Source organism: Tenrec ecaudatus, chromosome 14 (genome assembly GCF_050624435.1).
Source record: "Tenrec ecaudatus isolate mTenEca1 chromosome 14, mTenEca1.hap1, whole genome shotgun sequence".
NCBI classification, from domain to species: domain Eukaryota; kingdom Metazoa; phylum Chordata; class Mammalia; order Afrosoricida; family Tenrecidae; genus Tenrec; species Tenrec ecaudatus.
Window position 1 is genome coordinate 97591013 of NC_134543.1, and position 27756 is coordinate 97618768.

At 58.5% G+C, this 27756-nt stretch overlaps 1 protein-coding gene across 1 annotated transcript; it reads left to right on the forward strand.

Annotated features, from left to right (window-relative positions):
• Positions 1 to 12005: 12005 nt before the first annotated feature.
• On the forward strand, positions 12006 to 24491 carry DISP2 (dispatched RND transporter family member 2). The gene is made up of 8 exons (XM_075530903.1): positions 12006 to 12115; positions 17697 to 18017; positions 18308 to 18337; positions 18491 to 18614; positions 18858 to 18973; positions 19148 to 19275; positions 19570 to 19667; positions 21222 to 24491. Exons 1-8 carry the CDS (start codon positions 12006 to 12008, stop codon positions 24489 to 24491), a joined length of 4197 nt encoding a protein of 1398 aa, XP_075387018.1.
• The last annotated feature ends 3265 nt before the right edge of the window (positions 24492 to 27756 follow it).

Here is a 27756-nt window from a genome sequence, read left to right on the forward strand (position 1 = left end):
ACGGCTGGCTGCTAGCCACAAGGTCAGCAGTTCGAAGCCACCAGCTGCTCTGTGTGGGAACGATGAGGGGCTTCCCCCCATCAGGAGAGAAGAACTAGGGCCGTTCACTCTTTGTACAAATTGTACACAGCTGGTTTTGTGACGGTGACTACAACCCCCTCAGGGTGTCACCCATCACGGGCTCTTCTGCATGGTGACGTGACGTCTGTTCTTACGTACAGTAAACTGTACATCTTGCTATTGTAGCGTGAAGATTTGATGTCTGAGTCTTCTCTGGAAGCAGGCCCCCCAGTCTAGAGCAGTGGTTCTCCACCTCCTTCGTGCCTCAACCCTTTCAGACAGCTCCTCGTGTGGTGGTGACCCCCCCAACCACAAAATGATTGTCGTTGCTACTTCATCACTGTCATTTTGCTACTGCTATACTTGGGCGACCCCTGTCCAAAGGTCATTCGACCCCCAAAGGGGTCGAGACCCACAGGCTGAGAACCGCTGATCTAGAAGGATACTGCTACCCACAGCCAGCAGCCCCGTCCTAGCCCTCCCTGCTCTGCTCACACCCCCCCCCCCAGGCAGCCACCGACCTACCTGATGACCCTGTCAACCTGTTTGCACTTTAAAATGAAAGTTCTAGAATGTTATAAACAGATCCCACGGGACGCACTCTTTTCCTGGCTTCTCTTGCTGCGACAGGTCTGATGTGTTCTGTCAATAGCCCGTTCCTTTGTCGTGCTGAGGAGCATTCCTTCGAAAGCATGTACCCTGATTCGTGTATCCATTTACCTAGTGCTGGGTATTGGAGTCATGTTCCCAAATAAAGCTGCTATGGACAGGTGGTCGGTCAGAAGAGAGCAGGCCCTGGAGAAGGACGACCTGCTTGGAAGGACCCCGCGGCTGGAACAGCGGCTGCAACGTAAGAACCCTGGCGCAGGTGGCATAGCACCAGGTAGGTTTGTTTCTGTTGTACATATAGGGTCGCTATGGGTCAGAACCGACTCAATGGCACCGGACAACAGTGAGGCTGTCTGCTCCTGTCCAGGTTTACTGAGCCGTAGAAACCCTTATCCGGGGTCACTATGGGTCAGAACCGACTCCGTGGCAGCTGGCTTTTTGGATTTGGGGATGGTGACAGTTGGGTTTTATGTCAGCTTGTGCGGGCCAAGATTCTCCCATGAGATGATCTCTCAGAGTGTGGTCAACTCCCCTCTGTGAAGCAGCCAGGCAGCTACTCTGCCTCCGTGTACTTGAGGGAGGACACAGTCAGGAGTGGGTGGGGCCTCCTCTTTACACAGACGGGCAGTGCCTGGACACGAGCTCACTTCTGGCTTGTTGACCCCCTGTTAAAGCGCCTGTTCAGCCCAGGAACCATCAGCAGACTGCTGACCTAGGATCCATTTGGCTCTGCCTCCACCAGCCGGGGGTCTTCCTACTTCGACTTCCTGCTTCCTGCTCATCAGCCCCTGCCGCTACAGGAGTCAGGGGAAACCTCCAGCTTACACCTGACCCATGGACTTGAACCGGACTGGACTTAGGAGCGTCTACAACTGCGTGAGCCGCTCCTGGATAGAACTCTCTTTCTGTTTACAAACACATACAAGCGTCAGTGGTTTTGCTTGTGCAGAGAACCCAGCCCAGCACAGGGATCAGCTCTCCCGTATACATCTTGTTTAGGATCGATGTCTTTATTTCTTTGGGCATGTGTTACTTTCTCTTATTCATAATGTCTCAGTATTCCAAAAAAGGACTATTAAAAAAAACCATTCCTACACCATCATTATTGCACACCAGTTTTGCCACAAGTCCTTAAAATCAAATTACATGTTAATTTAAAAAAAATGAATTTCATACCATTCAAATGCAATTTTCTTCCCAGGAAACCTGGGCACAGAAGACGTTTCACCATCCGCCCTTTCTCTGCCTGCCTTACAAGCTTTCCTGAAGCGAGGCGAGGGCAGGTGGGGGGCCCTCTGGCCTCCAGCAGGCCAGAGAGCTCCAGGTTCCGATTAGCTCAGCCCCATGAGCTCAGACACAGGCAGCAAGAGCCAGGGCAGGAGGGGCGAGACCACGAAAGAATGTCTGGGGCTTTTGTCAGGAAGAAATAATTTTGTTTTTTTAATGCCTAAAAAGAGTGAGGAGGAAAAAAATAAGCCCCAGAAATAGAAATCCGGGGAGATGGAGACCAGTTCTCATTGAACAATACCTTCGTTCCAAATCCCCGTTCATTCACCAACTATTTCCTGGGCACAGGCTCTGTGCCCCGGTTAGGCAGTGAGATTTAGGGACGGGGTGTCCCTCCCATGCCTGCGAAGGCCCCCACAGAGCAGATTGGGAAGAAATCAGGCAACCCTTAGACACCTATGAAGACCCCAAACTGAGCATGCTCATCCTCAGCCAAGTGAGAGGTACACCTGGGTGGTCCAAGCTAGGCCCAGGCTCACGACCTCATTGAGGTGGGTTCAATCCAGACAATGGGGTCAGTCAATACCTTCCTTCACCCACGCCTTCCCCAGCCAGGGGGTGGGCTAGGTTCAAGGCAGGGAGCATGCTCTGGGACACTCTTTCTTACCCCAGTGCTCTTGCCTTCGCACGCACCCCCCTGAACCACCCCCCCCCCCCCCCGCGCCCTCCAGTCCCTTGCTCCCTCAACCCCTTGATCGCTGGGATCCCCCCCCTCCGCCAGCTCCGCCCATGCTGTTCTTTTCCATGAGGGGCTTGCGTCCAGTTGTGAACCCCTCTGAGACTGAAACCTGCAACTTGTCCCGTCCTTCATCAAAACCCACTTGGATTACAAAATGTGATTCAGCGTGAATTCTTTCACCGTGCAAAGCCAAGAACCGAGGTGGTACCCACTCAAGAAACCTTACACGCCCACACTGGGCCGGTCCCTGGGGACACAAAAGGGAGCACGGCTTCCAACCCCGAGTCTGAGGCGCACTGATCCAGTGTGAGCAGGTGGTGTGCGAAGAAAGGGTGTGGGGAGACAAGGCAGTGCGCGCGCACGCGCACGCACGCACACACACACACACACACACACACACAGCAAGGGCTGGGGGGCAGGCAGCTATGGCCAGAGGGGGGCGATAGGAGCCAGCCTTCTGGGGCTGACTGAGCAATCTGGCAGTCTGTCTCCCAAACCTCCCTGCAAGCGTCTCTAGTTCTGCCCCCCAAAGCCCCCTTTCTGACTTCTACGGAGGCCAGCTCCCTGGGCTGGAACAGTGGCACCCATGACAAAGATTCTCTCAGGCGCCATTTCATCCTCCCCCTTCTCCTATTCCTCCTCCTCCTCTTGGGCCCGGTGGGAGGAGGGGCCAGCCCTCTCTGCCTTGTGGGATTAGTGGACTCAGCAGTGGGTTTGCTCAGGCTGGGTGAACTTGAAGCTCGAAGCCAGCGGAGCTGCTTGCGCCCACGGCCGACGGCCACCAGCAGCCACGAACAGCCCCACCGCTGCAGAGGGCTGGGCCCCATGCTCCACGGCCCTGCTGAGGTTCCTCCCCCTCCCTCCGGCCACCCCACCCCTTCTTGGTTTTATGCAGTCGATCTCAACCTGTGGGTCATGACTCCTTTCACGGGGTCGCCCGATTCATTACAGTAGCAAAATGACAGTGATGAAGTAGCACCGACAATCATGTATGGTTGGGGGCCACAACATGAGGGACTGCATGACAGGGCCGTGGCATGAGGAAGATTGAGAACCGCTGGGTCATGGTGTCTCATTACCCGGCAAATCTAGTCTACACCCTAACCCCATCATCCATCGCTCTTTCCTCCCCCCTACACACACACACACACACACACACACACACACACACACACACACACACACTGTGTTCAGCTCTTCTTTGTCCCATGGAGTATTCACCTATACCCCAGCAACCTCTGTCCGTGGCCCTGGGCACCTTCACCAACCTGGCCCTCCCTAGGTGACGCAAACATCCCTGTGCATGGAGCAGGAAGTCCTTCGACCCCTGCTCTGCGTCACAGGCAAGGACCTGGCCCTGCTTCCTACGGGCAGGGGGCGGGAGGATCTCTGCCACATGGGTGGGGCTAGGGGTGTTGTGTCTGGAGGTGTGTCCTTGCAGAGTAGGTATGTATGTGTCCATGGTGAGCCTGTGCCCTTGTGTGTGTATGGCACTGTGAGTCCCTGTGGAACCCAACAGGGTCTGAGTGCTGTACCCCACCCCCGCTCCTGGCAGCCTTGTTCCTCTGCCCTGTCCCTGAGTCATCACTGAGTGTACAGCCTCTGCTGCGCCCAGGCGGGAGTTCCGCAGCAGGTCCTTTTCCACAGCCGCTGGCTCCAGCCACTCAGACACTCTACCCTGATCTGTGCCCTTGTGTGTGGTGGGGTGGGGGGGGGGGGGAGAGAGAACCAGCTCTCACTCCAGGCCTGTGGCTCCTGCTCCTTCTCCTCACCAGGACCCGGCCTGGTTTAAGGTTTTCATTGGCCACGCCTTCCCTCAAGTCCAGCCCCATGGGGCTCTTCCCACCCCACCCCCACTACAGGGCAGGCCTGTGGGCATAGCTCAGAGGTGGCCACAGCTGCACAGTGTGGCACAAGTAGAAGCCAAGAAAAAGGGGGAGCTCTAGATGCCCTTACAAGGAGCATTAGGGGTGTGTGTGAACATTGTGTGTGTATGTTCACCAGCCATGGGCATCACAGAAAGCCCGAATGTCAACTATTTCATCCTGATTTGTGGGTCCAGGGGAAATGAACAGACTGTGTGCCATGTGTCTACTCAGGGCAAATTGAATGCCAACCGCAAGCATGCCAACACCTGCAGTCAAGGTGCCCCGTCCCTACAACTTCTTGTTCAGAGACAGGAGGAGGAGGCCTGGGCGGTTAGTGTGCCCAGGCTGAGAGGGTCGGTGGGAGTCGGAAGGAGAGGGTTCTGAGAACCCAGGAGACCCTACGGTCATTGGCCCCAAGAGAGTGGAAAGACTTCAGGAGACCTGACTGCCTGTTTCTGATCCTCCTGCCAGGACTGGGAGGGAGTGGAACACTTGGGGTCTGACCCACTGGGGCCAGTCACCAGTTGCGGTTTGAGTTGGGGGAGCCAGCCCCACATCACTCATCACGGGTTCAGTAAGCACAACTGTATGGTTGATGATATATATACATATATATAATCATCGAGAGCATGAGAGATAGAGGAAATATTGCAATAATGGGGTCAGACACATTTCATGGTAGCATGCTCACCTCAGCACCGCTAGATGGTCCACGTGGAGAGAGGGGGAAGGGAAGGAGGGCAAGGGGAGAGGGAAACAGGGGAGAGGGAGCTGAGGAGAGAGGGGAGAGAGACCAGCGAGAGAGGAGGAGGGGAGAGAGAGGAAGAGCTATCTCGATTGCTAACCCAGGCCTATCTACCTGTTGGGGCGTGCAAGGTCACTGATTACAGGCAGACATGCGGCCCAGGAAGGGGTTGCACTATAGGTCATACAGCAATGAGAGGGGTGGACTAGGGACACACAGTCAATAGGAAGAGGAGGGATGGGAGTATACATGTGACAAGATCGGAGGATCTTAGATTTAGGATGGCAGCTTAAGTTTGACCTGTTCTCTGGGTCTCCATAGGCACCATGATCAGGAGGCTGTAAACCCCACCTACAGGAACCAAATAGATTACTGTAGGTCTGTCCATTGTCCTTAACAGCTGGCCTGGGTCCACTGCAGTCGCCCCTCGGGGGAGATGCCTGCTAGCATCTGACCTCCCCCCACAACCAGTGAGCTCTGCTGCCACTGGATGGGGCTGCTGAGGTCCCCACTGCCAGGGCTAGCCTCATCTGGCACCTTTCCAAGGGCAAATGAGTTGCTGTAGCACTGTGGGCTGGGGGTGAATCTGGGTGTCAGGTGGCAGATGAGGGTCAGGACAGATGTCTGGTGTTTGAGACCACCCACCCTGTCAGCGGGTCGGGTGAACCAGCTGTGTCCATTCAGCACCCACGCCTACCAGGCACCAGCGCCACACTGGCTTCCAAGCTCTGGGGCTGGAGCGCTCTGGTTCCTTCGATCCCTTGGAGAGGCTAGAGGAGAAGAGACGGAGATTTTGATGACGAGACACTAAACCTGGTCAACCGCAGGTGCTCCTGGGTCCTTATCGACAGTCAGGTGTAGCTTCAGAGCCAGGAGGTGGAAGACCTGGAGAAGGTGAATGGTGAAGACAGGGACAACTAGCACTTTGTGTGTGTGGTGGTGGGGCTGGGGAAGGGGGGAGAGAGAGAGAGAAGAGAGCGAGCCAATGAGAAACCAGGTCGTTACACTTGCATTTTGTCAACCGCTTTACAATTTAAGAGGTAAGCTCGCATGCCTTTCATCTCACCGAATCGCCAACGTCCAGAGTAAAGCAGGCAGCTACTTCTCCCGTCCTGCATACGAGGCCACACTCACAGTGAGGCCACAGAGGCACGGCTGGTCTGATACCCAGCATCCAGCTCCTGGCAGCCACATCATAGGCCCTCCCAAACCCTCCCCACCCCCCACCTCATCAAATCGGCAAGTCCTAACCAGCAGGCATCAGAACACGTAGGCCTGGGGAGTGCTGAATGAGCCCAGGGACCAGCAGCTGGTCAGGCCAGAGGACGCTCTCTAAGCTGGGTCCAAGCAGGCTTCCCGCAGAAAGGGAGAGCAGACGGAGCTGGAGGGAGAGCCAAGTGGCTGGAAGCCATGAGCAGTGGCCAAGAGCCAACCAACCGCTTTGAGGGACTGATTAGAGGTTGGGCTGAGATCAGGCTGGTGGGAAGTCTGGGGCGGGGGGCAGGGGATCCTGCCTGGACAGGGAGGAGTGTCTTCTTCAGGGTCATGGAGTTTAGGGGGAGTGGGGAGGGCAGACACCTGACAGAGCAGGGTACAAAACACCCCCCTCGACCCCCACCTCCACCCCTGAAGGATTCAGCCAGCTCTCTGGCACACTGGGACATGCCTTTGAATATGGAGGTACTGTTGAGTGCTCGGATGAAGGCACTGTGGGCAGAGCTTGTTGTGATGGGGTGTGGGCACCGAATGAGTGTCAGTGAGAAACAGGTTTCGCACTGCAGACCCAATCGACCCCACTGGCTTCTTTCTCCTCCTTCCCCACAGGCAGTCCTTTCCCCCTTTCCTCCCTTGCCGTGACCTCCGGGGAGAAGCCACCAACCGGTGCTGCCGCTGGAGGAAAAGCCAGGAGCAGGTTCAGGCGGCAGCCCCTGGGGTGGGACGCCACCACGCACCCACCCCTGCCGGCTGCAGCCTCTCCTTGGCCAACTCGACTCTGTTTTCCCATCTGTCTCTCTCCTTCCCTCCCACCCCCTCCGGGCCCAGCAGCCCATCCTCTCTCCCGCTGCTTCTCCACCTGTTCTGTGCTGCGCTGCCTTCCTGGCTACCCCCACAGCCTCGCTGGCGACTGGCTGGTTCCCAAACCTCAACCACACTGTGGAGCTCTGTCCCCCACCCTGCTTCCTCTCAGGGATCCTCCCCCTGCCCAGGCAGCTCAGAGCCCCCACCACAGGAACTGAGGATGAGGTACAAGCAGGGTGGAGAGTGTCTTTCTGGGTCTGGCTGGGGCCTAATGGGGCCAGGAGGGCCTCCACCCTGGAGTACAGATCAGCCTCTTCCTCACCCCTCTCCCACCTAAGGAGGCAGCCCAGGTGTGAGGAGGAAGCCAAGGTCTAAGGTGGAAGCCCACCTCCATCCCGGCTTCCCCGGGACCCTAGTGCTCTGGCACAAGAGGTGAGGGGCTGCCTCCTCTTCCAGAGCTTGTGTCAAGAAGCAACCCAGCCTTTCTGGGCTTCAGACCGCAGGAACGGTGCCCCCAAGATTAAAAAGTGTCTTTGGGGTTTTCCCTAGGTCATTTCTGCCTCAGACAAGGAAGCCGAGGTTCTCCCTTCTGTTCTTCCTGGTTTCTTGAGTCTGGCACCTGCTCAGGGCCGGGCCGGCCTGGGCTCCCACACACTCCCATTCTCCTGTACACACAGCCATGTACACTCACCGCCATGTGTGTATCTGCACACACAGCGGGCCTGGGCACACCACCCATGCAGAAGTACACAGTCATCAAGAGCTGTTTGCATGTAAATGCAGCACGCAGCATGTACACACACACACACACACACACACACACCTTGGCACCTCCTCACCCTCAGCTCTTGCATCTCCCCCACCCCCTACTGCATCCTGTCTCTCTCTGCCTGGCGTGACCTCCTCATCAGCATCACCACCCCCCCAGCCGCACCCTCACTTAGATACAGGCGTCCACAGTTCCTAGCGTGGCAACATCTGGAGAATGGCGGTACAGGGGCTCCTGGGTGAGGGAAGGAAGAGGGTGATCATTCTGCCTCTAAAATAACCCCTTGGGGGCGTCGTGTCAATGTCAACTCACAGCGACCCTATAGGAGAGGGTGGAAGTGCCCCTGTGAGTTTCTGACACTGTACTGTTAGACCTCTCAGGGGAGAGTTAGATCGCGGTCCCTGGCTCCGAGCGAGAAAGACTTCACGCCAAAGCCTGGTTTGTGACCCAAGTGGCTTTAGAGAGAATAATAGCAGTTTCGGGTTCACAGTAAATGGAACACAAGCCAGACAGAGCCCGCGGCACAGTTGCGGGACCACAGCCTGGCTGTGCTACACTGTGTAGCCGCTGGGAGAGAAAGCGCCAGAGCAAAACCTCTGGCCTCTTCAGGGGCCCTGTTAGGAGGTGTGGCCGACAATACTGGTCGACCTCACTGGCCGAATCAAATTCACCTGGCTTAGATAGGCCAATCCAGGTGTAACACCCACCTAGTTGTACGAATCCCTCCTGGCCAGAAGCTCGAACCTCTGAGCATGCGCAATGGACGCCCCAGTCCCTATGCTGGCTACCTAACAGCCCCTCTTTACAGGAGTAGCAAGCCTCAACCTTCTCCCTCAGAGTGGCTGGTGGTTTCAAACTGTTGACCTTGCTGCTAGCAGCTCAACGAGTAACCCGGAAGTCCAGGGGGTGAGAGTCAGAGGCCCAATAAATCTAGGTGCCTTTCTTGTCTGCTCCAGCTTCAGCAAGGCATCAGGCCCAAGGCTAGCCGTAGTCCCTGCCACTCCGCTCTCCACCACAACCCCCTGCTGGAGCCCACTAGTCTTTTGTCCTCTCTGAGGAATGGGAGGAGTGATTTCTGTTCAGATTGGCATTGACCTCTGACTTGGACATTGCTCATTTGACTTTCCACAGGCACTGTGCCATGGTGGGGGACATGACCCTGGCCAGACCTCTCAGCACCAGCAAGAGAAAGGACACCCTGCTCCCCTCCCCCCGCCAGTCTTGGCCATAGATGTCACCCTCCTGGTCACTGTGATTTCCTCTCTCGCCATGGCCCTGGGTGCTGTCCTAGGGGTCACTGAGGAAGCAGAAGAAACAGGACACAGATAAGGAGGCAGGTGGATTCCCCTCCTGACCTACTACAGAACCTGACCAGGAACCTCCTCTTCCCAATAAACAGCTTCCTGAAGGCCATTCCCTATTCTTAAAAGAGCCAGTCTTCCTTCCTGTCCAGCCTAGCACTCAGGGACCCAGGTGGTTGCTCAGTTCCTCAGCTGTGAAAATGGAGGCCCAGCCCAGCTTTCTCAGAAGCCCTGTGGAGTCACTGCATCTGTTGGAGAACGTCACCCTCCCCGTCCTTTCCTTGTACGTCCCACCCTTTTCCATCAAAGGGCCTCACGGGGGACCCCTGCCACCTTAATTCCATCTGATTCACTCAGCTCTGCTGGGCCTTTAAGGGTTGCATTCCGATGCTTTCTCTACCCCTCATCCCCTTTCACTGGCTCCCTACTGTTCAGAGGGTGTGGGATACCGAAAAGTTGTCCCCAGATTGTCCCCCATATTATAGGCCAAACCTAAGATGCTGCTCACTAATACATGGTCAATGTCTGTACACTTGGAGGTCAGCTGCTTAGGGGTTGTCTCCCTGAGGGTTATCAGTCATCTAGAGTAGTCAGACACTATAGCAGTGGTTCTCAACCTTCCTCATGCCGCAACCCTTTCATACAGTTCCTCATGTGGTGGTGACCCCCAACCAGAAAATTATTTTTGGTGCTACTTCATCACTGTCATTTTGCTACTGTTATGAATTGTCAAGTAAATATCTGATATGTAGGATGTACTTTCATTGTTACAAATTGAACATCATTCAAGCATAGTGATTAATCACAAAAACAATATGTAATTATGTATTATGAAATATTTATTTCTGACAAATAAATGAAATTTTGTCTTGAAGCATGGTGTAGCATGGGTAATAGTCTTCATGCTGAATGTTCGTAGATGGGCGTATCCGCATGTGGGCAAACCCGCCTGGAGACAGAGGAGCAGGATCTCGGTTCCTAAGACCATCAGAAATATGTTTTCTGATGGTCTTAGGCGACCCCTGTGAAAGGGTCGTTCGACCCCCCAAAGGGGTCCAGACCCACAGGTTGAGAACCACTGCTCTATAGTCTGTCCCACCCTAAGTAGGGCCCACTCCCTTCTGATAAGGATAGTGGATTATTCCCCTGAAGGAGAGCCCAGAGACAAGGTCAAGCCAATTCAAGGAGGGTCAAGGTTAGACTGCCATCTTGACTTTAGAGTCCCCCCATCTTGACACATGTGTACCCCCAGTGCCTCCACTTCCTATTGAGGGAACACCCCTAGCTCGTCCTCTTCCTGTTGCTTGCATGCCTATGGTAAGCCCCTTCCTGTTACATATGTGGTTACCTGTATTCAGGGGGGGCTTGCATGTCCCTGAAATGTATATAAGCTCTCTCTCTGCACGGACCTGGCAGCTGAGATCATGGCCATCCAAGAGGTGAACAATTGCATGCCTTATCTTATATGATGTCTCTTTAATTTTACCCCTCAATTACACAACCGCCCCTTGGACTTGTTTGATTGTGGGGGCTCATCTTTCTTTGTGTATCCCTTAACTTTACACAGCCTCCTTCTCCTCCCAATGGAATGCCTTCCCATTCTCCTAACTCCTAACTTTCAAAGCCCACCCTAGTTTCCACATCACCTGAAGCCATCTCCAAGGCCCATGAGGAAACGTGAGGTCCTCCCTCTGCACTGTCCCCTTTCTCTGCAGCTCACATCAACCATCGCATGGACCTCACCACACCCTGCCCAGACAGCACCTACTTAGGGAATGGCCTTTTGTCTCTCCGGGTGGACTGCAAACCCCACAGGGCAGGCTCACGGAGCCCTCACCTCTAAGGTTCCCCACTCTTACCCCCACGGTCCCTGCCAATACTCAAAATGGACTCTCACCAGCCCCATTCCTTCAGCGAAGGCCTCCTCGCTGCATGTGCAGCCGGCCATGTGCAACAAGCTCATCCTAACTCCACCACCGAGACCCGCTGCATGAGTCAGACTCAGGGCACTGCCTTTGCGGTGGTGCCGTTTAGGACAGTCTTCCTGCCAGCTCTGCTCAACTGCTCTGGCCCCAACTCCACAGCTGTTCCCGGACAAGGGCAGTGAGCTGGGGCTGGGGGTCCTCTGATGGTCTCCCTCCCCTTCTCCACCTCCCCCCATAGCCCGCATTTGAAGACTAGAGTCAAGGATCTGTGTTTGAGGGGCTCAGGCCCAGGTGAGTGTAAAGAAAAGCCCAAACTGAAGAGGTGCCCAGCCCCAGCGGTCGGAGAGGGGACTCTGAGCCAACCCGAGAGAATAGGCCACCTACAGCCGACCCATCTTCCTGACCCGGAGTCTGCGATCTGGAAATGTGAGGCCTGGGATCATGCTCCCCAGTTCCTTTCTGGGAGGTGAGTGAGATTCTAGCATGCCCCGCAGCAGCTCTCAGCCTTGCCCCAGGCGGACGGGTTCTCCGCACCCAGCAGGGGGTCCTAGGACCCGGCGCCCGGGTGCAGGGAGGCGGCGTGGCGGGGAGTCTGTGGCCTCGCCCCCGGCCGCGCGCCTATTGGCTGGGCTCCTTTTCCACCCCGCCCACCGACGGGCCCGCCTGGCGGTGGCGCATGCGCAGAAGCCCGCCGCCGCCGCGGCTTCAGCACCAGCTCCCGGACAGCGGCGCCGCCCCCGGGCATGGATGCAGGTAGCAGCAGCAGCGGTCCGGCGGCGCCGGACCCGGGTCCGGAAGGAGAGCTGCGGCCCGACGGGGAGTCCTCGGACCCAGACGGCAGCTCCGCAGACAGGTAATGCAGACTGCTCCACAGCGCCAAGCTCGCGGTGCCAGCACCCAGCCCCAGGTAGCCCCAGGAGCCGCCATATGCCGCCCCACTCATCAACCAGCCCCACCCAAAGTCCCTCCCCGGGCCTCTGCGCTCGCGGTGCGCCCCCTCGCCACGCCCTAACCCTGCCGGGTCAGTTTCCCCCGCTCCCTGACACCCCCTAGTGTCCGTGTCACAGCGCTCGCTGCCGGGGGGGGGGGCGTGGGGGGGGGAGCCGGGGGGCCTGCCCCACCCACTGTGTCTACCTTTCCTGCTCAGCCTGGGCCCCCCTCCCCTCCAGTCTCCAGAGAGCTGCCCACCCCCTCACCCGCTAGACCCTTCTCCAGGCCCTGTCTGTCCCCATGAGCCCCAGCCCACAGCACCCTCAGTTCCGGACCGGATGAGCGTGTCAGGGTGGCCGAAGGTGCGCATGTAACGTGTACCACAGTCACTGAAGACAGGTGTCTTGGGAGGGTAGTCGCCACGCCGCGTCAGGGATTGCCTTTGTTGGGCACCATCGGGTCCGTCACCCGCTTAATTAAGCTCCGCACCAGCTGTGCACGTGTGGACCCGGAGTCCCTGCGGGCAGCCGCAGGCATTCAGCGCTCTGTGCTCTTGGGAGCCGCGGGAGAGGGCAGGCCTGGAAGCTCGAGCCTGCAAGCCATCCCTCCTCATCAAGGGGCCCAGGGCTGGTGTGGCCAAAGGGACACCTTCCTACTTTGGGCCAGATCCTGTGCCTCGCCTTTCCCTTCCTCCGCCATGTGTGAGGGGAAGGGCCCAGTCAGGTAGCAATATGGCGTAGTTTCTGTGTCCTGTCGGGTGGCTACCGCCCCCAGAATCCATTCCCAGACACAGCCTTGCCTCTCTCTGTGGTCTGCACTGAAAATAAAAGGCATTCTTTCCGAGGCAAACGTGGAAGTGGGCACATTGTCTCCAGACTGCCGCGTTGAAGGGTGCCTTCTGTACTTCCCAGGGAAGCGCCCACAGGTGAGGAGGTGCCTCCCTCTGCTGTTCACACACCCGCCTGATAGATTTAGCCACTATGCAGTGGAAAGGCACAGGGCCTTCTGTGAGGCAGGGACAAGATACCTGGTGACGGCTCCCTGGAGCAGGGAGCTGTCAAGGAGAGCAGGGAAGGAGGTGTGACGGGATAGGACCTCAGGGCCAGGAGCATCTCTTGAAGGGCCTTGGCCATCATTTACTGCCTTGCCAAGGGTTAGCCTGGCCTAGTGTGCTCACTTGTCCTGCCCTGAGAGGGCATTTTGGGCATCGGAACTGCTGTTAGTGATGCCCGGGGACCTTCGGCTCCTCACTGCACTTTCCCAGAGAAGACCCTGCACAGCAGTCAGGCCCGGGGCTACTTGACTGAACTACATTCAAGAGCACAAACAAGCCCTGATCGGCCAAGTAGCACCTTCTGGGGAAGGATTTGTAGTGAATAAGACCACCCACATACTTGAAATATTTCATTCGTTGTTTATAAAATTACTTTCTCCTCCTACCCCTACCCCCAATGGAGTGACCTGCTGCCCCATCCATTGGTCATAGCCACTCTGGAGTTCACATGGAAGTCCATGTGGCCATGTGTCTGCAGGCTTGGGGGCATGGTTGATGCACTTGTACGTTTACCTTTACAGGGACTCTGTCAGTCAAGCTCTGGCTGCTGTGACGTTGGTCTCTTGTGCGAGGCCTGTGTCACCACTTTCCATGCCCCGCCCCCCACCTCTGCCTGCCCCAATCACTTGGCTTACAGGCCAGCAGGCCCAAGCAGGCAGCCCAGGACGTTGCATATCCCAGGAAGGTCTAAGGAACTGGTGTGGGAAGGAACACAGCCTTGGGAGGTGAGAGCTGGAGTGCTTAGCTCGGGTTATCACGGGTCTCCTGAACATCAAGGGCAGCAAGAGTCTTTATCTTAGCAGAGTTGAGCAAGAGGGCCACGTATATAGCAGTTAGAATGGAGGAGAGGGGATTTCAAACTCAGCCACCCTGACAATGACAGGCACAGTCAAGGAAGGGGATATCCGGGGCAGGGGATGCCCGGGATAGAAAAGGGATTTGAGGTGCCTCCTGGTGGCACTCCATGGAAGCAAACCAATGGTGGAGGCTGGAACCACCCCCTGGGTAGAACGCAAATCAAGAAAGGCTGGTTGACTCTCCAGGGAGGGCCGGCTTCCCATGTGTGAAAACACTGACACCCTCAGCCAGGGGCCTGGCTCCTCGGGCCAGTCCAGTGCTCAAAGGCCACGCGCAGCTGCAACAGGGCTTTTACTGCCACCTCAACTGCCCACCCTCCTGACCCATGGATGCCTGGCTGGGCCCTAAACAGGGAGGCCAATGGGCACAGCCCAGAGCAAGCACAGTGGCGGGCACGCAGACGGTACTGAAAAGCTGTGGAATACAGAGTCTTAAGGGAAGTCCATGGCTCCACTTAGACACATCCCCAGGCCTTTCATCAGCTTTTCTTTGGCCCCTGTGGATTGGCCTGCAGGGTCTCTTATCTGCCAGAAGCCCGGTTGCTTCTTTCATTGCCTGCCATTGTGGGTCACCTGAAGTCCATAGAACACTGCTGTCCAGAGACCAGCTTTGGTCCAATTCCCTCCAGATTGTTCCCTTAGTAAAAAGCACAGTGGTGCAATCATGAGATCGACTTTCTCGTGCGACTTTAGTTAACAAAAAGGAAACCATTTATAATTATACAAGGCAATGAGAGTCTCTGGGGATTGGGAGTTTTAAAACAGAGCTACTCTTTGTGTTCCTTAAAGAAACCCCAATAAATATACTTCCTGAAGTACAGGTTCCCTGCAGCACAGAGGTTGGAAGGGGCAGGAAAGCAAGTTTCTCCTCCATGCCAGGCTCTGTACCAGGCATCTTGCACTGGCTATCCAGTTAAACCCCATTCCACACTTTGAGATGGTAGGCATGAGCCTCATATCCTCCCTCAACAGACAAGGATGCTAGACTTCCGAGAATTGTAGGTTAGAAGCCTCCTTCACTGGGTCCTTGTTTCACCCTTAAAATGAGGGGCCTTCCTCCCCAGACTGCTGTGCCAGCCTGCCATCCTCCTGGAGAAAGAGGAGAGCTTGCCTCTTCTGCCCAGCTTCTCTGTTTGGCCTCTAGGCAGAACCCAGTCTTCCTGAGCCATGAGCCACATACATCAGCTACGGTAGCTAGGCCTCCAACCGGCCCTGCAGTCCCTTCGGCAGTGCAGCAGGCAGGATTGGAAGCCAGGCTTGGCTCAGCAGAGGCAAGGTATCCCGCATAAGCTCCAGTCAGCTGGGCATAGGCTGGGCATCCCGGGCCAGGGGGCAGGGAAAAGGCAGGCTCAGCCACTGTTGCCCAACCCTGATTCCCTCTGGGCATCCTCCAGCCACTCAGCTCTAGGCTGCCTTCTTCCACCCTGGTGGACCTGGCACTCCATCTGGCAAGCCCGGCATTGAGCAGACCACCCCCAGGCTGCCCCCAAAGTGGGAGGGATCTTGGGAGAGGAACATAGTGCTGACTCCAGCCCCAGCCCCCAGCAGGTTTCTCAGGAGTCCACTCTGCTCCCACACCATACACATCCCCCACCTGCATCACACGTAGGCCAGGACGAGGGCTCGGGGAGAGGGCAGTCCTGTCCTCCTGGTCCCTACAATATGTTCCTGACCATCTCCACCAGGTTGGGCTCCAGATCCTGCTCTAAAGGCCTCAGACCTGAGACTTCCTCTTTGACAGCCCAGGGCACATTGGATGGTGGCCATCTAGGAGCCGGCCTCCTGAGCACAAGGCAAGCGCTGGACCTCAGTCACCCCAGTACCACTGTGAGCAGCCGGCGCAGCAGGCCAGGCAGTGTTCACCCTCCAATCATTCCTGGCCACCTCTGTAGATGTGTCCTGCTCGGGCACTGGGCACACAGAGATGGGCTAGTGGAGCAGGGGGCCCTCTCTCAGAGCCCTCACTCCATCAGAGGCCAGGGTCACGTGGCAGCTGGATGGTCTCAGCTACCAGGCGCTACTGCAGCAGACACAGGCGGGTAGCTTCGAAGAACAGAACGTGTGTGCTTTCAGAAGGCTAGAGGTCCAGATTCAGGAAGTGGCCCAGGAGGAGGCAGGCCCTCCCTTGTCTATGTCAGCTTCTGGCAGCTGCCACCGTGGTGGGCTGTGGGTGTGCCCGTCTGTATGGTCCGACTCCCTCATTCCTCTGTCTTTTTGTGTTTACCCTGCTCTTTTTAAAAACCTAGAAATGAGACTAGGTTTAGAACATCCCCTGCCCCGGCAAGGCCTCAGGACCATAATAAAGACTGGGGGAATGGAGTCCGAGCCGAAACATCTATAACACAGTAAACGCTTTGAGACCCGGGACAGGCAGAAGCCTGTCCATAAAGGGTAGCTCTCTGGGTGTTCAGGAGGATCCGTGATAGAAAACAGCCAGGCACCCAGCCCAAGGGGAGAAGCCTATGAGACCTGGTGGGGAAAGGGCTGTCCCGCTCTGACCAGCATCCCTGGGGGCAAATGCCCAGTGTGGTCGGCACTATGAAGAAGGCAAAAGCAGGGCCAGGGGTCCAGCTGATGAGAGGGTGAGCTGGGGAGGCTCCTCAAGCAGTGAGGTGAGGGCAGGTAACCTGGGGGCGGAGCAGCCCCTTTGAGGGAGGAGAAAGTCCACAGGCTCCAGCCCCAACGCGATGTGCAGGGCCCAGCAGTGCTACCTTCTGGTGCCTGGAAAGTCCCTATGAGTTGGAACGAAGCGAGGGCACCTGAGAACCATACAGCAGGCCCGAGTGTGCAGCCAGTGTTCAGTCAATGACAAGAGGCTGGGCAGCTAAGGAACGTAGGCCTGCAGGCCAGAACCGGGTTCAAGTACCAGCTCTTCTTCAGCTTTGGAGTCAACGAAATGAAACTATCCCCACAGTAGAGTTTTGAAAGGAGTAAGATCATATCCCAAACTAAACTCACCGCCCTCGAGGCGGTACTGACTCATGGCAACCCGGGACAGCACAGGTAGAACTGCCCCTGTGGGGTTCCGAGACTGTAACTCTGTACGGGAGTAGAAAGCCGCTTCTTTCTCCCCCGGAATGACTGACTGGTGGTTTCACACTGCTGATCTTATGGTTAGCAGCCCAATGCATAACCCCCGCATTGCCGGGGTTCTCCTTAGATCAGAGGCAAGAAGACTTCCAAACAATTCGTGGAAAAGTTCCATCATCTTTTCATTCCATTTTCCCACAAACTTTCCGAAGCCCCCTCCTAGTCCGAATAAGATTCTATGTGCGGGCATAGGGGGTAGAGGTTAATTTATGGGTTGAACTGTTGAATGCAGAATTGACGGTCTGAAATGTAAACCCTACCTAATTCACAACAACTCGCTGGGGGAAAAATACAAATAAAAAAGATGCTAGACACGCTTTTCCGTATCTAGCCCATGCCTGGCATATAGCAGGCTCTCAGTAATGTTTAAAAGTCTGTTGCTGACAGAGTGAATAAGTGCCCCCACCCTTCTGGCCTCCAATGGTACAACCCTTTGTCTGGGCTAGAAGGGGCCGCTCCGCCATGCCAAGCCGGCTGAGAGTCCCTGCCTCCTCTCTCCCTAGGTCCCAGGCCAAGGCTGTGGCCCCTGAGGCAAGCCCGGAGAGAAGCTGCTCCCTCCACAGCTGTCCCCTGGAGGACCCCCCCAGTTCTTCAGGACCGCCCCCAGCAGCCAACACCCTCCAGCCTGTGAACCCATCCAGTCCCTTGGCCCCCACCCACTTCACCTACCCCCAGGCACCACAAGAATTCCGGGGGGGCAGTTCCCTGCCAGGGCTCGGGGACCGGGCAGCTCTGTGCTCCAGCCTCAGCCCATCCCCCGCCCCCTCACAGAGAGATGGAGCCTGGAAGCCACAGTCTGTGCAGCACCACGTGGTCAGCGTCAGGTAGGCGGGGAGGGGAGGGAGGCGCAGAGGCCTGCAGCTGCCTCTGGAAGGTGGGGTGGGGTTTAAAAGTGGGGTCGCCCCAGGGCTCTGGGCCCCTTCTTTGGGATGTTCTCTGCCTGATGGAGGAGGCAGCCCGCACGGCCAAGGAAGTGAGGGCTGGAGCAGAAAATGGGAAAGGGCAGGAGTGGGTCAGTGCTGCCTGTCCCTCGGCCTCTCTGTCTCCTCTCCTAACTCTACGCTCCCCTGCAAGAGGATGGCGGCAAGCAAGCCTCTGTTCTTCCCTTCCACAGGCAGGAACAGGCCTTCCGGATGCCAAAGAGGTAGGCCTGGCCTTCCTGGGGGGTGGGGGTGGGGGTGCTCAGCCCCTCCTGGCCTTCTCTTCGCTTCCCTTCCTACTTGGTGGTTGCTAAGCTTATCCAGCCACCTGCTACCACACCCAGCACCTACTCAGGAGGGCGCCTCCTTCCTTCCAGCTACTCCCAGCTGATTGCCGAGTGGCCGGGGGCCATGCTGCTGCTCTGTCTGGCTGCCGTCCTCTTCTGCACCCTGGCTGGCCTGCTAGGGGGCCAGCTGCCCGACTTCTCCAAGCCCCTGCTGGTGAGGGGCCCAGGGGAGGGCGGGGACCCCCAGGCCTGGAGCTGCAGGGTGTGTGTGGGGTGGAGTGGCAGTGGTGGGCTCTCACCCTCCGGAGGGAGCTGGGGGTGGGGGGAGGGAAGATGGAGGTCATATTCACGACCAGGGGAATGAGCTGGCCCCTCCCTGAGCCAGGCAGCCCAAAGGCAAAACTGAGGGCAAGCTCCGCACCTGCCCCCCAGCCCTTCTCTGCCCGCCTCCCTGCAGGGCTTCGAGCCTCGGGACACGGACGTCGGGCGCAAGCTTATGGTCTGGCGAGCACTGCAGGCCCTCACAGGCCCCACGAAGCTGCTTTCCTTTGTCCCAGACCTGGAGCTGAACAGGTGCCAGGGTCTGCCTTGTCCCTGCGGGCAGGAAAGGAAGGAAAGTCGAGGTCCCCAGGGAGGGGCCATCGGGTGACACTCCCCGCCCCACAAAGGCAGTCAGTCTTGCTTGCAGGAGCCCCCTGGGGGGTGTTTCTGGCCTCCACTGAGGCTCAGAGATTCTCTCTACCTCAGCTCCAACTCCCAGGGCACGCTGAGCCCCGCACCCGGGGGCACTGCCCCGCAGGGCATGGTCCGGCCTCGGCGGATGGTCGAGCCCCTGGAGGACAGAAGGCAGGAGAGTTTCTTCTGCGGCCCCCCTGGTAAGCTGCAGCCCGGCTACTTCCTGGCCAGCCCCCAACCTGCTTGCTAAGAGAGGGCCGGCTGGAGGTGGGACTGCAGCTGCCAGGCACATGTCTTAGATGCTCCCGACGGGAAGGTGGTTTAAACTGAGGGGGTGGGGCGTGAGGGTGGGAGTGGGTGGGGGCGGAGTTTGGGGAATCCAGAACCAAGGCCAGGTTTCTGGCCTGAGTATGCATCTTCCCTTGGGTGGACCCAGGGCTGGGGGCTGCAGGCTGAGCTCTGGGGGGTGGGGATGGGGTGTTTGTGTGTTACAGAGAAGAGCTACGCACAGCTGGTGTTCATGTCCACCTCGGAGGGCAGCCTGTGGAACCTGCACGCCATCCATTCTATGTGTCGCATGGAGCAGGACCAGGTGAGCTGGCCGGAGAGACCAGGGCTACTAGACTGACCCCAAGGAAACGAAGCTGAGCCAGGCCTGCGGCAGTGGGCGGGGGGGGGGGGGGGAGGGGGGGAGTATTCCCTGCTTAGCAATGGCACCAGCCCCGCCGCTGAGAAGCTCCCGGTTGGGGTGGGAAAGGAGGAGTCAGCTGTTTCCAGAAGGGCACGGGTGCCAGAGCCGGCAGAGAAGGCAGGCGGCCAGCAGCCCGGAGTTTTCAAAAGCTTCTCAAAGGAGCCTGCAGACCTGCTGAGGCTCCCTGGCCCAGGGGGCCAAGACTAGGGGCTTCAAGCCCCGGCCCCCACCAACCACGCAGTGACAACCCAATTGAGCTAAGGGGAGAACCAAACACGTCAACATTCAAGGAAAGGTTTACTGTTAAACAACAAAACCGTGTGAGAAACACGCCGCCGCCGCCTCTGCCCTGCACTTGAACACTGAAGTACCGGGAGACACCGGCTAAGAGCGGGCACTCTGTCAGATGCCCGCATCCGATGCCAGCTCTCACTCTTCCTAGCCGGGTGGCATCAGGCGAGTCTTTTAATCTCTCAGTGCCTGGTCTTTGTGTTCCTGACGTGGGAGTACTAAGGGTACCTCCCTCAGAGGAACGATGCGACAATTTAAAGATACAGAATTTACATATTGTGTGCCTCCATGTAAAAGAGATCGAGACACAGGAGCCTGCGTGGCACACGCTGTTTGTGATCAGCTGCCAACCTGAAGATTGGTAGTTCAAATCCACCCAATGGCCCCAGAGGGAAAAGGCCTGTGGTCTGCTGAAAACCCTCGGGCACAGTTCTACTCTATCGCACATAAGGTCACCATGAGTCACGGCCCGACTTGGGCAGCTAGCAGCAACCAAATCCATGCGTGGCGATGTGCGGCCAGATGGTAGTTATCTACTCAGGCCCGGGCCGGACAGCAGGGCCCCTGTTCCCTGCTCTCTGCCAGCTCTTGGGATGTCAGCAGGAGAAGCAAAGGGGTGTGAGGGCTGGGAAAGACGCAGCCGTAGCTCTGGGAAGGCAGCCCAGTAGGCAGAGAGGTTGGGGACCAGGACTTGACAGCGATCCTGATCCTGGGATATCCTGGCCTCCACATTTCCCACTGCTTGCTTCTAGCTCCCGGAGCCCCTGGATCTATTTCGTCTGTAGCTCCCTGTCCCTGGCTGGCTTGAGCAGCGCATGAGCCCAGCAGGGGTCCTTCGGGCAGGCCTCCTCGGATGGCTGCTTCTTATAAGCACCCCCAAGGCTGTGCTTAGCTAGGGGACAAGTTGCTTACCCTGCCTCCTACCTCTGTCTTCTGGGCTGCTTAAACCTTCTCGGGGCCACAATGTTCTGTCCTCAGCCCTTGTGACTCCTTTGTTCTCCCACCCCACTGCCTACCTCACACGCCATGCTGGGCTGCTCAGCTACCCCTGTGCCTCTGCCCCACAGCCTGGGAGGAGATGCAAGGGCCTCCATCTGGCAGGGCTGGGGGACTGTGCGCTCCCGAGCGGCCGCTGAGCTTCCTCCTGCTCTGTGTACCCTACAGATCCGCTCCCATGCCGGCTTTGAGGCCCTGTGCCAGCGCACAGCGGCAGATGAGTGCTGCCCCAGCTGGTCCCTGGGCAACTATGTAGCTGTGCTCTCCAACCGCTCCTCCTGCCTGGACACCACGCAGGCGGACACGGCCCGCACACTGGCCCTGCTGCGAGCCTGTGCCCTTTACTATCACCGTGGCACCCTGGTGCCCTCCTGCCTGGGCCCCGGGAGAGACAAGCCCCCGAGCTGTGCCCAAGTTCCCACCAAGTGTTCCAGCAGCAGCGCTGTCTACCAACTCCTGCACTTTCTGCTGGACCGTGACTTCTTGAGCCCCCAGACGGCTGACTACCAGGTGCCCTCTCTCAAGTACAGCCTGCTTTTCCTGCCCACCCCAAAGGGCGCGTCCATGATGGGCATTTACCTGGATCGCCTGGCCGCCCCCTGGGGGCTCTCCGATAATTATACCTCCATCACAGGCATGGACCTGGGCCTCAAGCAGGAGCTGCTGCGGCACTACCTAGCCCACGACACGGTGTACCCTGTGCTGGCCCTGGCTGCCATTTTCCTCAGCATCGCCCTCTACCTGCGCTCCCTCTTCCTCACGCTCGTGGTGCTGCTGGGGGTGCTGGGCGCCCTGCTCGTGGCTTTCTTCCTCTACCGCGTGGCCTTCCGCGTGGCCTACTTCCCTTTCGTCAACCTTGCCGCCCTGGTCCTGCTCAGCAGCGTCTGCGCAAACCACACGCTCATCTTCTTTGACCTGTGGCGCCTGAGCAAGAGCCAGCTGCCCTCGGGAGGGCTGGCACAGCGCGTGGGCCGCACCATGCACCACTTCGGGTACCTGCTGCTCGTCTCGGGCCTCACCACGGGCGCGGCCTTCTACGCCAGCTACCTGAGCCGCCTCCCGGCCGTGCGCTGCTTCGCCCTCTACATGGGCACGGCCGTGCTGGCGCACCTGGTGCTCACGCTCGCCTGGCTGCCCTCGGCCGCCGTGCTCCACGAGCGCTACCTGGCGCGCGGCTGTGCGCCCCGGGCGCAGGGCGCGTGGGGCCGCAGCGCTCCCCGGCGGCTGGCGCTGGCGCTGCACCGGCGGCTCCGCGGGCTTCGCCGGGCGGCCGCGGGCACCTCCCGCCTGCTCTTCCAGCGCCTGCTGCCGTGCGGGGTCATCAAGTTTCGCTACATCTGGATCTGCTGGTTCGCCGCGCTGGCGGCCGGGGGTGCCTACATCGCCGGCGTCAGCCCCCGCCTGCGGCTGCCCACGCTGCCGCCGCCCCGAGGCCAGGTCTTCCGGCCCAGCCACCCCTTCGAGCGCTTCGACGCCGAGTACCGGCAGCAGTTTCTGTTCGAGCGGCTGCCCCAGGGCGAGGGCGGCCACATGCCCGTGGTGTTGGTATGGGGCGTCCTGCCCGTGGACACTGGGGATCCCCTGGACCCCCGCAGCAATAGCTCCCTAGTGAGCGACCCTGACTTCTCGGCCAGCAGCCCCGAGGCCCAGCGTTGGCTGCTGGCCCTCTGCCACCAGGCCCGGAACCAAAGCTTCTTTGGCGCCCAGCCGGAGGGCCGGCCCACGCTGTGCCTCGTGGAGGCCCTCCAGGGCTGGATGGCGAGCCCCCACTGCGCGCGCCTGGGGCCTGGCCTCTGCTGTGGCCACGCGGCGGCCTTCCCCTGGGCCCCCCAGCTCTTCCTGCACTGTCTGAAGACAATGGCCCTGGAGCAGGGCCCTGATGGCACCCGGGACCTGGGCCCCCGCTTCGATGCCCATGGCAGCCTGGCGTCGCTGGTGCTGCAGTTCCAGACCAACTTCCAGTACAGCACCGACTACAACCAGGCCCACCGCTTCTACACCGAGGTCAGCCACTGGCTGGCGGCGGAGCTGGGCGCAGCCCCCGCGGGCCTCCGCCAGGGTTGGTTCACCAGCCGGCTGGAGTTGTACAGCCTGCAGCACAGCCTGAGCACCGAGCCTGCAGTGGTGCTGGGCCTGGCGCTGGCGCTGGCCTTCGCCGCTCTGCTGCTGGGGACCTGGAACGTTCCGCTCAGCCTGTTCTCAGTGGCCGCTGTGGCAGGCACCGTCCTACTCACCGTGGGGCTCCTGGTTCTTCTGGAGTGGCAGCTCAACACTGCCGAGGCCCTCTTTCTCTCCGCCTCCGTGGGCCTCTCCGTAGACTTGACTGTCAACTACTGTATCTCCTACCACCTGTGCCCGCACCCAGACCGCCTGAGCCGCGTGGCCTTCTCGCTGCGCCAGACCAGCTGTGCCACGGCGGTGGGGGCTGCAGCCCTGTTTGTGGCGGGGGTGCTCATGCTGCCCGCCACAGTGCTGCTCTACCGCAAGCTGGGCATCGTCCTCATGATGGTCAAGTGCGTCAGCTGTGGCTTCGCCAGCTTCTTCTTCCAGTCTCTCTGCTGTTTCTTTGGGCCAGAGAAGAACTGCGGCCAGATCCTTTGGCCCTGTGCCCACCTGCCCTGGGATGCCGGCAGTGGAGAGCCCAGGGGGGAGAAGGCAGGCCACTCTCGTCCAGGGCCAGTGGGAGGGGCGCCAGGGGCAGGCTCTGAGCAGTATGAACTACAGCCCCTGGCCCGGCGCCGCAGCCCCAGTTTCGACACCAGCACAGCCACCAGCAAGCTGTCCCATCGGCCCTCGGTCCTCTCTGAGGATCTGCAGCTGCACGATGGCCCCTGCTATCCCCGGCCTGCACCTGCCCCTGCCTCCCTGCGGGGGCTGCTCCTGGACCACCAGGCAGTCTTCACCCAGTGCCCAGCCCTGCAGACCTCCTCTCCCTATAAGCAGGCTGGCACCAGCCCCCAGCCCCGGGCCTCGCAAGCCTCCCAGGGGTCGAAGGCCAAGCCACTGCCGGTCTCGCCAGAAGCCCCGTCCCACTCCCCCAAGCCGAAGGCTACAGAGCCCCCAGACTGCCTCTGCTCCTCAGCCAGCACCCTGGAGGGGCTCAGCGTCTCTGATGAGACCTGCCTCAGCACCTCTGAGCCCAGTGCCCGTGTGGCAGACTCAGTGGGTGCCTCCCCAGAGGACCTGGATGAAACTGGGCAGCCGGGACCACAGCGGGGCCAGCTAAACGGGAAGCGGGACACACTCTGGCTGGCGCTCAAGGAGACCGTGTACGACCCGTCAGTGCCTGCCTCCCACCAGAGCAGCTCATCCTGGAAGGGCCGAGGAGGACCGGGGCCGGGCGACGGCAGCCCAGTCGTGTTGCCCAACAGCCAGCCAGACCTGCCTGATGTTTGGCTACGCAGGCCCAGCACCCACACTTCGGGCTACAGCAGCTAAGGGAGGCCCACTGAGGCTGGACCAGGGTGCAGAACTCTGTTGAGGATGGTGGGGTGGGGCAATTGTAGGCTGGTGCCTAAAACTGTTTGCCCAAGTCACCTGGAGAGGTCTCACTCTCCCCTGACGTTTAGCCCGCCCGGGTGTTCCGGGCTTGGCCTGAGCAGCTGCTTACCACTTACATTCCGAAGACTCCAGAGGGAGGGTCTTCGAAGGGGACATCAGTCTCTCCTTGGGACCTGCTGAAGGCTGGCCCTTCTTCCTCCCCAGCCCAGCCAAGATTGATTGACCTTCAGGAAGGGGGAAGGCCAGATGTGTGGCTCCAGGTCTCAGGGAGGCTGACCCCGTCCCCTCCCCAGTGGCGGGCAGTCCAGCGGGACTGCAGATCAGGTCCGTGCAGTGCTGTCAGGATGCATCACTGACCTGATGAGCCCGCCGATCCCTCACAGGAGTCACCCGGGTCTTCATCTCTCTGGGCCTCTCTCCTGGGCTCTTTATCAGGATGCTGGTCTCTCTTCAGGGACCATCTCTGGGCCAGCATCTCTGTTCCAAACAGCCTCTACTCCCCTTACTCACCAGACCGGCCAGCTATTCCTCAAGGCCAGGCAGGAAGAAGGAGCTTCCCCATACCGCAGATGGTCCCTCTTCTGAAGCAGGTGCACTCCAGGGCCTAAAAAAGGAAAGAGAAAAGACAGTAACCCTTGACACCCATTCACCTTCCTGTTTACAGAACACACCACACCCGTGTCTCCTTGTCACCTGCGCCTTCAGTGTGGGAGCTGTCAGTCACCTGCCATTGACAGGGTCTGGGGTCCCCAATTTACTGGTAAAAGCGTTGAGACGAACGTAAAGTGATTGACCTAAGAGTGGCAGAGTGGGTTTCCTGAGTCATCCTACCACTGAACCTCCTAGTCTACTCCTAGCCACCCACCTCAGGGACAGTGCCCTGAGGCTCTCTTCGTCCTTCACCTCCAACCAGCCTGCCTGCTCGGTTGCCCTTGAGTTATGCCTGCCCCACCCGCTGGACCTCTGTTTCCAGAGAGAGCCAGATCCTATGCCAACTCCAGAGTTGCTCCACCCACATGGCTCTGTGCTAAGGCTTCCCACTTCTGCCGCCACAGGTATCCTGATGGGCTTCCAGGTCTGCAGGGTCAGGGCAGGCCTCCGTGGCCACAGGAGCGGCTCGCAGGGCCGCTGAGGGTGCAGAAACTCTGGCCTGCTCTTTTTGAAAGTGTGTCCAAAGCCACTTCCTAGGTCGGAGTCCCTGGCTTCCTAAGGACAGGTCTGCCTGGGGGAGGGAGCTGGGGGTATGGGAGGTCGAAAGCTGGCTCTGATTCCCCAACCAAGCCAAGAAGCTCGGTCAGATGCTGTCTCCGTGTGAGAGGCATGACACGTGGCAGCACCTCGTTTGCATCAAGTACTTCAAAGAGACAGCGCCCATCACTCTGGAGACAGCTCACGAAGGCGTGCTGGGGTCCACACGGGTGCTGTGATGCACACATTGAGGGCATCATCGGGAATGCTGGTACTCAGAGACCCGGGGCTGGGCAGCCCGGAAGGCTTCCTGGAGGAGGGGTGACTTGAACTTGGCTTCAGAAGACCACGAATCTTATACTGGGAGGGATTTGTGAGATCATCGAGCCCAGCAGCTTTCAAACTTGGTGGCCTCGGGGCTCTTTTCTTTAAAGACCCTTTTGGTGGAAACACAGGTGTAGAACAGGTTTTCAAAACAGCTGCTCTGGCCAAAGTCGAGCCAGGGCATTCAGAGCCAGCCCAGCCTCGCTCTATTGCAGCATCTTAGGGGGTGCTAAGGAACCCCACAGGGTCCTGGCAATGCCGGGAGCGGTGTGAGAACTCATGGATCCAGCCTCTTATTGTACAGATGCCTTTCCGAGGAGGGAAGGGTCGGTGTTGTCTTTCTCCCCAGGGCCAGATGTGACAGATCTGGGGCAAAGCAGAGGATTCCCCGACCCCCTTGATGGTGTGGACCTCCCTCCCTCCCCCCTCCCCAAGCAGTCCATGGGAAGTAGAGCAGAAAACATGTTGTGGAAGAGTTGGTAGACTGTGGGCAGGAATGGCAGGCTACGTTGGCTCCTTTGCGAGAGAGAAAAATCAAATCCGTTCTAATCCCTGAAGCCGGAAGGGGCAGCTGAGATGAGGCTCTCCTCCCTCTTGGACATGTGCCCTGAGGGTCTGCTGAGACCTGGCCCCCCCTGTGCAAGTGGAGTTCAGCCTTTCAGAGTCCTGGCTTCTCTGCACCCTGGATGAGTGTTATCACCCAGTCAGAGCCAGAGGAAGGACCAGGTGAGCCCCTTCTCCTGGGTGGGAGCTGAAGTCCTGCCTGCTCTCAGGAGTCCGATCTGCATTGGAGTTGCTTCTCAGCAGCCCAGCAAGGGTTTTCTGCCCTCTGCCGTGGCAAGGCAGCAGGCTCCTGGAGCAAAAAAAGGACCTGATACCCTGTTTTGGTGTGTCTTACAAATGGTGACCGGGACCAGAGCTTCACAGACTTCGAACATGAGGGAGTGTGGAGGAGGTGGGTGGAGTGGGCCCCAGGGGTTTAGGATCGTACTTGGGTACATCCTGGATCCCATTCTTAAGAGACCCTGGCCACACAGTCCCACCGGAGGGCATGTGAACCAGAGCAACCGACTCACTGACTGAACCTATGCGCCCTGTCACTGGGACCAGGGGAGTGGGCGGACGCAGTAAAAGGACAATAGGACCTTAATGCTCATGCTGCCCAACAGCTAGCAGGTCTAGAGTCGTCCAAACCAATCGCAGGCAGCCCGCCCCAGTGTAGGAAATCCAGCACACCCCGTGCGTTCTGATTTGTGAATACCAGCCTTCAAGCATTTTCAATCTCCTCCGAGTCTCAGCAGATCCACTCACTTGATTACTAGATGGTTGGTTACCATGGCCGTCGTCCCTGGACATCCGTGGAGAGAGCTTTAGACGCATGCGACAGGTAAGGGAAGGAGCGTTGAGGCACCTGCACGTACCCTGGCACATTCAAGAAATGGTGTCTCTCCACGGGGACATTTTCAAAGAGAACTGTGGTTAATATGCATTCGGGACTTGGGGGTCTTCCTCCTGTTTGTGCCACACTCGGGGTACAAGGAGCGTGCTGTGGATTTAACACAGATGCCGAGGTGGCATCTGTTACTATGGGAAACCCCATTCTGTCATGACAGTGGCCCTTCCTGAGCTTTCAGGGTAACACAGAGAGGGATTTGACTGGCAGAATCTTAGATCTTATTGGCACACAGCA

Excerpts from the sequence above, each read along its gene's own strand:
- DISP2 (XM_075530903.1), top strand. The coding sequence starts at position 12,006 with ATGGATGCAGGTAGCAGCAGCAGCGGTCCGGCGGCGCCGGACCCGGGT. Across the intron at positions 18,615-18,857 it reads ACTTCTCCAAGCCCCTGCTG|GGCTTCGAGCCTCGGGACAC; the intron begins GTGAGGGGCCCA and ends GCCTCCCTGCAG. Across the intron at positions 18,974-19,147 it reads CCAGACCTGGAGCTGAACAG|CTCCAACTCCCAGGGCACGC; the intron begins GTGCCAGGGTCT and ends TCTCTACCTCAG.